Source organism: Battus philenor, unplaced genomic scaffold (assembly GCF_028537555.1).
Source record: "Battus philenor isolate CCGP_79_NKW_IND1 unplaced genomic scaffold, ilBatPhil1.0.hap1 SCAF_10, whole genome shotgun sequence".
Classification (NCBI taxonomy): domain Eukaryota; kingdom Metazoa; phylum Arthropoda; class Insecta; order Lepidoptera; family Papilionidae; genus Battus; species Battus philenor.
Window position 1 is genome coordinate 3,863,208 of NW_027181662.1, and position 15,123 is coordinate 3,878,330.

At 30.1% G+C, this 15,123-nt stretch overlaps 2 protein-coding genes across 2 annotated transcripts in view; one reads left to right on the forward strand and one right to left on the reverse strand.

The window, feature by feature from the left end:
- The window catches only part of chp (chaoptin), an 82,730-nt gene extending 78,663 nt beyond the window's left edge, over positions 1-4,067 (forward strand). The window contains exons 20-24 of the mRNA XM_068766534.1: positions 50-334; positions 667-909; positions 1,908-2,143; positions 2,999-3,125; positions 3,446-4,067. Coding sequence (XP_068622635.1) covers positions 50-334; positions 667-909; positions 1,908-2,143; positions 2,999-3,125; positions 3,446-3,550 — 996 coding nt within the window. The 3' untranslated portion in view covers positions 3,551-4,067. The remainder of the gene's footprint in view (positions 1-49; positions 335-666; positions 910-1,907; positions 2,144-2,998; positions 3,126-3,445) is intronic.
- Positions 4,068-11,797: 7,730 nt separating this feature from the next.
- Positions 11,798-12,742, reverse strand: LOC137926744 (probable sodium/potassium-transporting ATPase subunit beta-3). The gene has a single exon (XM_068770435.1). It carries the CDS (start codon positions 12,740-12,742, stop codon positions 11,798-11,800), a length of 945 nt encoding a protein of 314 aa, XP_068626536.1.
- Positions 12,743-15,123: the final 2,381 nt, after the last annotated feature.

Sequence of the window (15,123 nt, forward strand, 5' to 3'; positions counted from 1 at the left end):
TCAAAGAATAACAGAACAACGTCTAAAAATAAATGTACTTTCTTTTCAGATACCGTCAATGGCGTTGTCGAAACTAAAAAGTCTTGACCTGTCTTACAACAACCTACCATCAATATCACCAGAGACCACAGCAAATTTGACAAAACTTAGAGCTCTGGATCTATCGTACAACGATTTCACTAAAGTTCCAGAAGCAACGCACTCATTAACCAACCTTCGTTGGTTATCATTGTCAGGGAATCCTATCACAGCACTGAGAAATACAAGTCTATATGGAGTGTCACCTCGTCTTGAATATCTAGACGTGACACGTCTCAAGTTAAATATTTTGGAAGTAAGTATTTTTAATTAAATATATTGATCTTTAAAGAATTTTAAAATAATAGGTTTTATTGATAGCCGAGGAGAATTTGTATCTATCACTTATTTGTGTTTATCCTAAGATTTTAATAACACATACAAAGAAGTAGATTACTGATAAAAGGATATAACTTTAGAAAATATATTGTTCTTCATCGTATGTGATACAATGATGTATAACTCAACAAATCTACAATTAACGTTAGAGTCTTTAACACTACGCTCCTTATGCCAAAGGCGTCGACTAGTGTCGATCTAGAGGCCTGAAATAAATATTACTAAATTATTTAATCGTTCTCTTGTCAGAATGGAGTCTTCAGTAAAATGTTTGGATTACGTACATTGAAAACGAACGTATATCCCAGTGTAAGGGATTTTAATATACCAGAACTATTGACGTATAATGCGGCGATAGAAAATCTCCAAATCGAAGTAGATGACCCACAGGTGGACCTCGGCAAGGAAATGACTGGTGAACTACCATGCAAACTTAATAACATAACATTAACAGGAAGATCTTTGAAATTTATATCTCAATATTTACTGAGTGTAAGTATTGTTTAAGTATCATATATTTAACAGTAAGTTTAATTTATAATTAAAATAAGATTCGTATTGCACTAGTCATGATTAAGCCTCGTGATCTTAAAAAATAACGTCAAAATAGAAAAACATTGAGGCGATTGGACAGTTTGATATTTTTGTATGTAAACTAAACATGGTTCAAAAAATTTAAAATACTAATTACTTTTTCAATTCTTATACTTTCATTTCAATCATTATAATCCTATGTATATTATCATATATCAGAATCATCACGATTATTTTATTTTATTATTTAATATATACATGAATAGTACATATAGATATTTAAATATGTGTTTTATGTTATATTTATAAATAATTATAGTAGGTAGTACCCACCAGTACATTTATGTAAAGTGTCTTTATATGATAATTTTCTCTCTCAATTTGATTTTACTTTTTTATTTTATTTTTCGTCTTTTATGATATTTACTTGTTTCGTCTACCTTTATTGATTTATTTCTGCACCACCTAACGGTTAACTGGTAGAGAATGTCTTCAGCATTAAGTCCGCCGTTATACATAAATTGAATTAAAAATGTTTTCAATCAATAAATAAATAAAGTATTTCGCCAATTCTTTTCCTTAACTTATAAACTTGCAATAGATAAAACATTGTTCCAATTAAGTCCATACTCCTCTTAATTTAGCACTTGTGACATTTTATTGACAAGGTGTTGTAGTCCTTTTAATATCTCTTATAGATGTCTATATCTAATGTTCATAACAGAAGAATGGGTCTACGAATGAAATATCTAACGATCAGTTGACAAAATAACTAATTGTAATTGGTAAAATCCAAATTTCTTTACATTTCAAATAACTTCGGATGCTATGAAGCTGTCAGTTAAAACGACAAATATTATATATTAATATTTTTGTTAAATTACGTAGTAATGTACTTATAATAGTTTAAAGAATTACAGACTTTTTATGATCATAAACTTGTTTTATGTGATCAGGGAGTGCAATCAAAGGTCTTACGATTAACAATACACAACACAAGCGTCGAAGATATCGTTAGCGAAGTATTCTGGAGGCCAGGCCGTATCAAAAACTTAACACTGGATCTAAGATACAACCGCCTTGCTAGAGTGCCTAATCCAGCACAGAAGGAGTGGCCAGATGTTCCCAACCACTTGTTCCTTCACGATATTCTCGTATCAGGAAATCCTCTTGCGTGTGATTGTGGAATCGGGTACGTATTGGCAAATTAACTTTTTAATCTAAGCATAAAATTCAAGGGAACAGATAAATAAATTAATAAGTTTTAAATTAGGTCATTTTGGCATACATATGCCCCGGAGTTTTCTATTACAAAAAGTAACAGGCATCTGTGATTTTCAATTTTGATTTAACGCAAACTGGGTTGGTAAAATTACTAGACTTATGTGTAAAACGAAGCATCTTTTAACACTAATCACACTAAGCACTTATTCCTACGATAGATGATCAAATGACCCGACTTTATGGTTCCTGCTTGAATATATGAAATACGGTTTTTAGGCAAATTATAAAAATTAAATTTAATAATAAATAGAACTAGTATAATAACCGTAGATTAATTAATAACAAAAAGTCATGAAGTCAAATGTGCAAAAGCGATAAGATGATACGTGCATTTTCAATGCAAAGGCTCAAAATAAGTCATTTATCTCGTTATATTTAGTGTTAATTATAACAAATTCGGCATTTGGCAAAAAATCGTATCAAAACAATGTTTTATTTCCTTGTCCTTCCAAGTAACATCGTATGAAATATATAAATCCATCTAGCAGTATTGATCAAAGTGGATAAAGATGTTTCACAGATTTAGAAGCCATTAACATTATTTTTAAATATTGTTTGTAAATACTTTTGTAACTTTTCTTCTTTGTTAACAAATGACCAAGAGTAAAATATATATAGTGTTTTTACTGTAGCACTACTACTCCTTTTGGGGGCCGGAGTTTCATCCACATTACCCGTCGACATAAAAATATTAGCTATTCGCTTCTAATTTGTAAACTGGCTTGAAGAAAAATAAGATACAAATTATTAATTAACATTGCAGATGGATCGAAGCTTGGGATCGTAAGAGAAGACAATACCTTTGTGAAAGTCCTTCAAAATGTGTTGCGACGCGCGACGACGTCAGATTCTCTATTTGTCCTTTGTACAATAATCGAACTTTGATTGACGTAAGTTATTTCAATATTTATTTTTTAAATAGGTTCATTTATCTACTTATCTCTGAATTTTTATTACAAAAATGTGAGCAACAATTTATTATCATCAGCATTACAACGGTTAAAATGCATGTTATAAAAAACATTATAATTATGAAAAGAAAAGTTATATAATATTTGTTAATGTTGGCTGTACGCGGGGCCGAGTCAGACTGGTAACTCTATACACGGGTCTGTTTTTTTAATTTGCTACGCGACATCTTTAGCCTAAAAGCCCGCAAAGTTTATAATATTTAAGTGAAAAGATAATTCAAAACTGCTTCAATTTGCAGGTACTCTCGAAGGAGTTAGATTGCAGTTGGAGTAAAGGATTTTTGTCGTCACCGAATATACTTACCATTTTGTGCATGTCCTTTTTGGCATTTCTTCACATCTGAAGACATTGACTTTGTGACATTGCTTGAATATATTAGAAGTTTTCATTTAAAAATATTAAAACCATCATAATGTGATTACAGTATCTCTTAATTTCACTATTTAAAATCCAGAAACGAGTGAGACTTGAAACCAATACAAATTTCGGATTATACAGTAATATGGCCTAGTAAAAAATCTTTATCAGCCAAAACCAAGAAAATGCAGTGATTATACTGTGAACTTAAGACTATGAGATTACTTGATGGTGGATACTAAATGTACATTGAGGTTATAACGAGTGAGTATATAGAAGCCTGTAAAATGTGATTTAATAAATCAAATTGAGTAGTGCGATCTCATGGAATTGAGTCTACAAAAAAATGTTTTTGAAGTTTAGTTTTTAAAATACGCTTTGTTTTGCTCCCTTTAGTCTTGAGTGTTATTGTTTTTTTATTCAAAATCTACACATTTCGTGCACTGTCCTATTTTTTGAGTAGAACTATTTAATTATTATTTTATACATAACGCTTATCATATATAGTGACATCATCATGATAGTTATATAAGTGTATGGAAGTGCACTTAATGTCATGTAGATATTGCATTTAATTCGAATTAAGATTAATTGAATTGAAAGCAATGACTTAACGTATTCGTAGACTGCATTCGCTCGAATGATATGTGTTCGTCCATTATTAATATTAACAATATAATTTATAGATGTATTTGTTTGAGAATTTGGCCTTAACGTTTATAAATATATTCAAATGTGAAATGTTCTTAGGAATAGTTTATTTTCGTTATAATTTGTTTGAATACCTTCGCAAATCTGAAATATAGTTGTTATTAAATGATATTTATCTTTTTAATGTTTGACGTAGTGTTATATTTATCCAAATCTCTTCTTATACTTCTACAAATTAGTTATCTTCTGAGAAATGTTTAAGAAATTTTCATTGTTTTTGTATTTCAAAGTCTATGTGGTTACAAAATCTAAAAAAAATATTTTAATACATAACTTTTAGTATTGTATTTGCCTGTAGCGACATTTTGTCTACATAGCATGCCGTAAAATGAAATTAAAATTTGACTCAATTAAAATCTTATTGACTGAATTGAAGTACTTGTAAGCCTCACTGCTGATTATGATAGTGTTATTGAAAAATTAATAGCCTACATTTTTTGTATTAGTTGATTGGATACTTTACTTGGATTCGACTTAAAAGCTTTTGTAATGAATATTTAGATATTTTACTCCTCTTTTAGCAGGCACGCTATTTTTAATTGTTTATTGCACCATCCCAATCTTTGCATGCTGTAGAGTCCAATGTTTTCAATATTTCTGTATAACCGAGTGAATCAGATATACCTCTTCTTCAGTGGTCCAGTCTGAATGTGGTGTCAGGCCTACTTTTAGACTATTGTTTTCGATACCATTCCATCGTTGCTACTCTTAAAATATATAAAATTATATTTTAACTACTAATAATTTATTTTTAATACCAATTTTAGGTTTTATTTTTGATTTTCGTACATGGTATCTAGGTGTAAATGTTAAACAACTGATATTTTCTTGAGTGTAATTGTTTTAATTATTTCATTATGCCTTGGTATGGAAAACAAAGTCGTATCATTATAACAATGAATATATTTTGTGATATATATTACTCTAATCCTTCTATTTTTGATAAGCCTACAATAAATATTGCTAACCTGGACGGGAATTGTATAGCTGATTTAAAGTTAAATCTATAATAGTTGCTCTTTAATCTTTAACATAATAGCTTTCAGGATGTCTAATTTTATCGACAAAAACTACAATTTTTGCAAAAATTATATATTAGTTCTCGAATGAAGCAAGTAGCAATCTTTAGATATATTTTTAAATCGATTCCAAATCAGCATTTTTGACAGTCGAATGCATACGATTAACAAACTTATCGACTTGACATATTTATTTGCAAACTTTGTAGCTTTAAACTAAAATAAAGGAAATTATAACCCTTAAAGGGCAAAAGGTAACATTCCAATCATCAAATTTAAATATGACATCGCAAGAATTTAATGTATATGAATTTGGTTTTGTCTTAACGCAGACTTGATTTCTTATAAAAATATCTGTTGTTATATGTTATGTTTTTACAAACTTGATTTGTAATGTCACACAACAAACAAAAAAGATTTCGATATAAATACCTTAACAAGTTAATTACGTGAAGTCTTTCAATAATATAACGAGTAAACTATAATAGATTTCGTAAACGATGATAATTATATGAAAGTAATACAATATCACATCAGTAATCATGTTCATAAGACATAATCAATGGGCTATATTGAAAAATAAATTTAATGCTTCTCTTTTCCTGAAATTGATAGACATAAATTTGACTCCAAATATAATACTTGAATATACAAGTCATATAAATATCATCTATTTACGAATGATCAATGTTTTGCATTAAGGCAGAACCATATGAAGCTATAGTCTTATAAATGTCACATTATCCAAAGAATCCCAAAATAATTTACTATTTGAAAATGATACTTATTAATATTACCTTATTATAATATTTAATTAACCTGCAAGGTCCGATTGTGATAGGTATTATACATAGATAGTGCCAATAAAATATTTTAAGTATAGTTACGATTGTCAAACTTCGCGAAGTTACTTGCTGAAGTGTATCAACTTTGTCCGATTGGAGCGTTTATTAATTTATTATCTATTCGTTCTGGTTGCAAATAACTTTACTGGCTCTTTCTTTAATATATAATAATTTAATCAAACCTCTTTGACCTCGTCGTTTAAAATATACCACAAGACTGGCACATAATAAAGCATAGAGCAGAAATAAAAAAAAATGTTTAGTTGAACAACTCTTCATATGTTTCGTTTTAGAATTAATTCTCGGTTTTTTATTTAAAAATTTGAAGATTTTAAAACAGACAACAATCAGTGGCACTCAATTTAATTGTGTATTTATAAGTATAATAAAATAATAAAGTACTGTTAGTTGTATATTTTTTTTTGCGATATAGATGAAGCTAGACTTTTTGAGTATTTCTCCTCCGATCGGAATAAGTTGTCTTCTTGTATCTATTTTAGGGTTTGACTAACATGGACTTATATGTTTGGAAATTTTTATTTTACTATCGACTTAAGCCACTCATTTAGTTGTTTTAGTTCAATACATAATGTCGTCGAATGATTCTAACAAATATACTAAAACAAAATATTTTTAATCTATGTTTAAGTTTTAATGTGTTCATACTTTTATTATAATTAGCAAAGAGTTTGTTGTTACGATTACTTGGAAATATGTTCTTTGATGCTGACTTATTTGATTATCTTTTCTATTTGATGTTAAAATAAGATATTTTTAATTAATTTAAATATAATATAATTGTTAAAACGTTGTTTATGATGAAAAAAAATATGTGTTCGCTTATAAGTCCTAGTTATTCAAACCGTTATAATTATTTTAAGCTCTAAGTGAATCGAATATGTTGCGGCTAGGATGGTTTTACATTATAAAAACTAATTCGATTTAAAATAAAATAAAATGTTTATGTATTTACTACTTAACAACTCTTTTAATAGTGTGATTATGATAAAAATTGAATTATTAGTGTATGAATAAATTATTGCGTAAATATAATTGTTTTTGTTTTATTTGTCTAACCTATAAGTTTTCAACTTTGAAACTGTAGCTGCAACACTTGAAGTTATTATGTGTCCGGCAACAGAATTTTAATATAAAATTTACTGCTTTACAAAACCGTTAAGTAAAGAAGCGGAAAAAGGACAAGGGTAGCCTTGGTTTTTTTTTTTTTGCGAGTTGTTCATCATGTTTGCAAAAAAAAACAAAGTGATTTTATAATCAAAGTATATTTGGAGACCAATGATTCGTGTCAATTTCTAACCGGCGAATCTCGACCGATGCCGATTAAGAAAAGAAAAAATAATTTGTTTGTCGACAGACGATTCACTTCTAGTAATGCCGAGATACGCAACAGGACAACGCGTTCACCAACGTCGCCACAAGGAGCCCTTCATAATATTATTCCCGTAGGTGTATAATAAACCCTGTAATTCTGTAAATACACTTTCCGTATGGAACAGGTATGTGGTTTACTTCACATATTTAATTTAATTTAAGATGGATAACTCAAACTACCCTGAAAAATACCTTAGGAATGATGTCAGAAACCATACTTTTTTATTTTGTATTCATCATTTTTTAAAATTCTCCCGACCAACAAATAATCCTGTAGAACAATAAGTTCTCTCTGTTTAGTCGTAAATATGTAAGAGATTTGTTTAAGTAAATATTCTGTTACTCTGTGAAATATTGAATTAAGTTTCCCCATTATTGAAGAAATATTACCTCGCTTAATTTGATAAAAAGTAAATGGAATTGTACATTTTGTTTTTATTATTTTCTGTTAAAATAGAAAAATTATATAAGTCCGTATATATTATCTGCAGGCTTTTTAAAAATGTGTTATTATTAACAATTATTAACTACATAACAACTTATTACTTTATGACTATTTTTACGACATGATTGGCTATAGGTGGAAAAACTTTAAAGAGGTATAGCTCATTTGCTGGCAAATACTGTATGGTAGAAAGGGTGGTGGTAGCGGAATAGGCCTTCCCCAAAGATAAACATACTTATCTTCAGAGGAGGCATGTGCCTTGCAATTGACGTCTAAGAGCTGAAACAACGAATGTATGGTACATGCACTCCAAAAATAATTGGTTTAACCCTTAACTGCTCGCATGGGGTCAACGCATTTTCGCGCATCGAAAAAATGCACTTGCAACGGTTAGAACCTCCCCGTGTGCCCGCTAGCCTCCTAATATGCGCTAAAGAACATACTTTAGTACCGTTTAGGCCGCTGTAGGTGAAGACCACGCCGCTGCTGTCTTGAGCCGTGACCCCGTGCGAGTACTTACGTAACTTTTTTGAGAAAGGGAAGCTTTTTATATTCTATTGTTTTTATTTGGATATTGATATAACCTTGAATGATATATTATAGTGAATGATAATTTCTATCGTTTTACTGGTTTAGAATTTTTTTTTTATTTTTCGTTCAAATATGTTATTTACATAGGTCTTTTTTTATTCCTCAGTTATCAAACATGGATTGCACATTGGCTACTGGATGTACGTGATGACCAAAATTCCAACCAGTTCCCTTTCTGGATTTCAAAAAACAATGAGCATGGTATCCTATGTACCAAAGCCAAATAAATCTGTGATATTACTGTCTTCAATGCAGACATTGACCCAGTGTCTGGTGATAAGAATAAGCCTGCTATAATTACTTATTATAATAGCACAAAGAGTAGAGTAGAAACTAATGACCATTTGTGTGGGACATATAATGTTGGAAGGAGAACCAAACGTTGGCCATTAGCATTATTTTTTCATTTTTTAAATGTTACATGCATAAGTGTATTGGTTGTTCACAAAGCGAACACAAAAAATGTACGTACTCACGTGAGGCGTCTATTCTTGCGACAACTTGCAACGGAACTTGTTGAAAGTCATCAAAAACGTCGAACCAACGTCAACGCAACTCCAAAAATAGTAAAAAGGTGGCTATTGGAAGTACATGGTTGAGAAACCCCACCTGCTCCACCTGCCACTAAACGTGGGCGGTGCTATAATTGCCTGAGAAAGAGTGACCGAAAAGTTTCCACAAAATGCAGTAAATGCAAAAAGTTTTTGTGTAGTGAGCACTTCATTGTTTACTGCCAAAACTGCAATAACGATGATCGCTATAGTTCCTAAATATTCATGAAATTTTAATGCATGATCACATGTTGTGCAAAAATGTTCCTTATTGTAGAAGTTTATTTTTTATTTATTTTTATGCCTTAGATTTTATTTTAAGTTGTGGTTTTTATGTCTTATAGATTAAATAAAGTACTTTCATAATTACTATTCGCTTGTTTCATTAAAAAAAAGGAATCATCAAATTTCATTTATACAAATTGGGGTCACCACGGACCCCGTGCGAGCAGTTAAGCGATTTTATTCGTGCGAGTAGTTAAGGGTTAAGAAATAATAAATATCGTAATAATAATATGGTAAGAAATAGCGTTTACAAAATTGAGATTACTATATATTAAAATTAATTATATTTTACAATGTGCGTTGCAGACTTTGTACTGCTATAAGTAAAACATTAACCTCTTCAAAGATTATACATCTGTGACCAATAATCAGTTTAACTAAATATTTCGAACTAGTATTCATAAGTATCAAAGCTTTTGCAGTTTATAAAGAGTTATGCTCAATACAAGTGAAATGTTATTACATAATATTACATGGCAGTCGGTATAATTTGAGCTGGCGGTACAAAACAATCGTCTACAAGAGCTGTCTAACTGTTCTATAAAAAAACTGTTGTAGTTTTTCTATTATAATAACAAATAGACAACCCGCAGAGAAGAAAATGAAACGGCTGTCTGAGTCGACATTATTAATAAAAATGTGTACCGCTGGTAAAAGAGTTCCATGCTGGTTTGTAATTATTATTTATCTAACTGAATTATTATCTTTGTTTATACAAATGTAAGTTAGATTTTTAGGGATATATCACTGTTTTTATTTTCTTTTATTATAAGTATATATCGCATATAGTGTGTATATGGTTGACAGTTTAAACTTGATCCAGGGGTGGAGATTGTTGGCTACATTACCTATTCATTTCACCGCTACATATTTTCAGCAATATTGAATGGTTCGGCTGATATATAAGAACTTAAGATTTTTTTTAAAAAAAAACTCCAATGATTTCATAGTACATAATATGTCTATTATTAACTTATATCGCAAATACTTAGATAATTACTGAACATACATAGATGTGTAATAGATAGATATTTACGACCTCCGTTCCAGAACCACATTTTGTCGTGGTACACCCTGTATATATGAAAGTTTGTTAACATTTAAGTATGGTCTTTTGACGTAATTTTGTATGAAAACTTGTTGCCATCGTTAAGATTTGACAGGATGCGTTTCTAAAGAATTTATGGAACGAGTGATAAAAAACGCGATAAATAGTATTGACAGTTTTCTCTTTTAATATTAATCTAAGACTGCATAAAAAATAGTGAAGAGACCGAAGCAATTAGTTAAATCTGAAGGTCAGGGCTATATAGTGGATGTATTTTTATTTATTAACAAAATGCGAAGGAAATTACTCGATTTATTATCTATGTATATCTTCAATAATTTATCTCAGCATCGCACAAATTTTGAAGTTGTAGTGAAGGCGTCCAACATTAAGTTCGTCGTTATATGTATGTAGTAATATAATAACATAAATAAATAAATGGTTATATTGCTTTGCTTGAGCTATTATAGATGACAGAAATGGGAACTTTCGACACAAACAGAACTAAAAGCAGCACATAATACAAACATGCCAATAATAATCTTACTTGTGAACCGAGTAATATTTGGACGACCGACGACGATATAATACCAACATCATCTATTCTGATACATTTATAAACCATTCTCCGTTATTAAGGAAGTCTAATATTGACAATATTAAAACAGTACAAATTTATAACATAAACATAATGAGTATTGTTTGTGAGTTGTTATGGAAATTGAGATTATACTCTGTGATTAAAAGGTAAGGTGAAATTAAAAATTTCTTGCATGAAAATCGTCGATTGACAATAAGAGATTAGACTTATAATATTGTTTGGCTTTACCCAGACTATTTTAAAGGTCTCTCTGTGTCGATTAGTCGACGTCATACTGCATTGGTACTTCCGCAACCACTGCATTCGCCTGTTAACAAGCTCAAAAGACGGGTAAGCTTTTTTGATACGTTTAAAGAGATAAAAACCGAATTGAAGAAGGTGTCACAGGCTATACCGGAAAAACTAATCTGTCTGTTTCGAAAACTAAAAAAAACCATGCCAATGGTGCGTTTTGTTGAACGAGGATTACTTTTAAAGGTATGAAATTAATTTAGAAGAATAAGTAAGAAATTTAAATTTTATAAACAAATTAACCTTACTTTTTGATAACGGTATTATAAACCTTTAATTTATAAAAAAAATTCTCCTCTACCTTCCAAGTATACTCGCAAATATTGTCAGCAATATATAAAACGATTTATTATTGGACATTAACGAATATAACAGCTTACATTAGTTTTGTAAATAGAAATGCAAAAAAAATATTTCAAGTTTTATTGACCAATGAAGTAAGCTTATTTATATTTTATACATTTGTATTATTAGGTGTGACGTAAATAACAAATTGCACCGACGACGTACCTCCGTCGTAATACAGCTTGCACTCGACTGCTATTGAGAGGCCAAGTGTGAAATCTGATATTTGTATAGCTATCAACGGTGAACTTTTTTCTATATCCAATGGAAATATACTCGCGTCAAAACCGGGAGGGTCTGGAAAGTACGCGATTTTACCAATATGCTCTTTGTCGTACTTGTGGTAACCATCACAGTTTAAGATCAGCTTTCTTTTATCTGTTTTTAACAACTGTTTTAATTGTACCGGAACATCTTTAATATTGACAGAGTTCTCATCTATAGGTTTTACTGACCAACCTAGTTGCTTGTTAATCCTTATAATTATACAGGGTTTCTCACCATAGCCGTATGGTTGTTGTCCACAAGGACCCAAGTCTGATTGATTTGCGTGTCTTTTTCTTCTGTTATCTGAGAGTAAGTCATCAATGGCTTTAACATATTTTTGGTAGTCTTTTGCGTCGCGATCCTTGTACCAGATTAATGGTAAATTGTTGACATCACATGGGGTCGCTGATAAACCTATTCCGTGTTGAGCGTACGTTAGTAATTCAGCTTTATCTACGAGGTGATAGTCTCCTTTCATTTTTATAATCGTTAACGTGGCATACAAAAATATCATAGTATATGTACACAGGAATAAAAAGTATATAATTGAATATGCAATAATATAGAGCCAACTTGATGTCGGTCTACCGCATAATGTTTTCTGATCTCTATTGTAACAGTAGTTGCAAAGTTTTCTATACCACGGTGTTTGAATTTTTGACTGATCCTTTTTCACAATCACATGTCCCGTGTCTCTAGAAGTTGTCGGTGGTGTGTAATCTTTACTTGGAGATAATGATATCGCTTTAGCCTTATCTTTTACTATATTAGGTTCCTTTGATCCCATTACACCACTTGAAGAACATCTACGAGATTTATTATTATTAACAAATAACTTCACATTGACATGTCTTGACAGTTGCTACAGTCGTATTTGAACTCGTAACATCAATACGGCTGCGATGTCAATGGTTTCTGAATGTTTGTGTCAGTAATTTTGTATTTATTAACTACAATTAATTTGACTAAGTTGATTAATATTTTAAATTAATAAACACCGTATCTTAAAGTAATCGTTTTATAAAACTATTAACTCTTTATTTAATAAAAATACGTTTATTTTAATATTAGCGAAAAAAATAAAAGGTCAAATCAATTATTATTACAAAAATATTATTTATTTCGTTTTCAACTAAGCTTTAATTCGCCAACAGAGATTTTTTAAAGGTTTTCATGATAAACTTGAAATATAAATAAGATAATAAGACATACGTACAGATAAAAAAAAATTGTTATGATATGTCAATTTTCTGTGTATATGCACAACTATATAAATAAAAATGAATTTCCAAATGAGTTGCTAAGCACTATACTCGAAAACGGCAATTTCTTTTTTTTTATATTTTAGTTACGGTTACATGAAGGTTGAATTACGAGGAAAATAGTAAAAACAACTCCTTTATATTTGGGTACGAACCTCTAAGTAAATTAAAATATCTGTCCTTTGATATTTGACCTTAATCAAATCCGAAAAATAAGTAATCATTTTTAAAAAAAAAGTATCGTGTGCAATACATCAACAATTTATTGTATTTTTGCAATAAAATTATAAAGAACGAAAAGAAAATCAAGACATTAAACTGTTATATATCATTCTGGCATACGATTTATTTATTACTTTTTGTTTATTGCTTTGGGTCAAGCCAATAACTTGTGACAGTCCAAATCCGAATGGGATAGCTTCATTGTTATCATTTCAACCGAAGGACATAGGCACCCTTCATAGATTTTTAACAGGACCGGTTGGAAAAGTCTATAAAAAGCTGTCCGTCCTCTTTTGGGTGGACGCCCCACGCTACACTTACCAGGCCCTCAGATCGTCTCCACTTCAGAATCTTAAGACTTCAGAAGCCATCTGCATGCTACCTGGTTTGGCGGCTGCCATTTCAACTTCAATTTACTAATCCGCTAATCCATATTAGTCCGTGGTTTCCACTTCAGCCACGAGGCCGCTGGACTATGTCGGTTACTTTTATGAAATCCCCAACATAGCCATCTCCACGGGTCAACTATTGTTAAATAAATATTTCGATCAAGACATATATGTAATAAGATATTATAAAGCATAAGTCAGTTTTCTAATTTTTTTGTTCTTTTCTAGAAAAAAAAACTTGAAGGTAATTTGACAAATATTAAAATTGACAAACATTTTAATTTATATAGACAATAAATTGTTTTTCCGACCGTCAATCCAACTATGTACAAAATGCCAAGTCTATTTCTTTCGCTCAGTACTGGCTATCTAGGGTTATTTTTGTCTTACGCGAAAAGCGCTATTATGAAATAATGGAACTAATAATGACAATACGATATAACTCCAATAGTCGATTTATGACTTTAAAAAGTTTTAACAAGTAACTAACTCTGAAACAAAGTATATAAATCTAATATAAGCATTACTTCTTTCCTATAAGTAATATTAAGTTAAAATGTATGAACAAATTAGTGGATCATTAATTTGAACATAAAATATACTTTTATCCTAGGTTATCGAAATAAATTTGAACTTTGTTACAAGGTTTTTCTGAAAATTTATAACTCGTAAAACTTTAATGGCCCCCTAAAAAGCTTCATGGCATGCGTTAATTTGTGTAATTGTTTAATTTGCCTAAGTAATAATTAAGGTAAGTGATTTAGGAAAATCATGGGAAAACTCATTAAATTTGTGTTCGAACTTGATAGAATAATTTCTATATTTTCTCTATGGTCTTAATTTATTTATAATACAATAGTTAATACTATTTGTTGGCATGACAGACTTGAAAATTGCATGGTTAATAAATTTCATTTATTGTAGAATAAATATATATTTAGTTACTACCATATTGTTAAAAATTAATTGTAATTGTAGATCAGTGTTTGTGACTATTGTTGGTGAGTATATATAACAATGCACAGACGATATGAAAAAGAATGAGCTTTCATTTGAACCACCGAAACTTACGGATCTTTTAAAACATTGTTATGCTGTTAGTGGAATATAACAAAATTCTTCGTTACTGTGTATTATTGGATTTTTTTTTAACCACCAGTTATATATAAGATGCCAGCCGACATCGCTCTTTAAAAAAAACCTTTGATACTATTTCTTCAAAATATGAATAAACATGTACTTTGTCATTACTTCCTTTTCTTTAAATGTAATCCACGATAACATAAAATAGTAAC

What these genes read in the sequence shown, in the direction of transcription:
- LOC137926744 (XM_068770435.1), bottom strand. Translation starts at nt 12,742, where the DNA reads ATGGGATCAAAGGAACCTAATATAGTAAAAGATAAGGCTAAAGCGATA.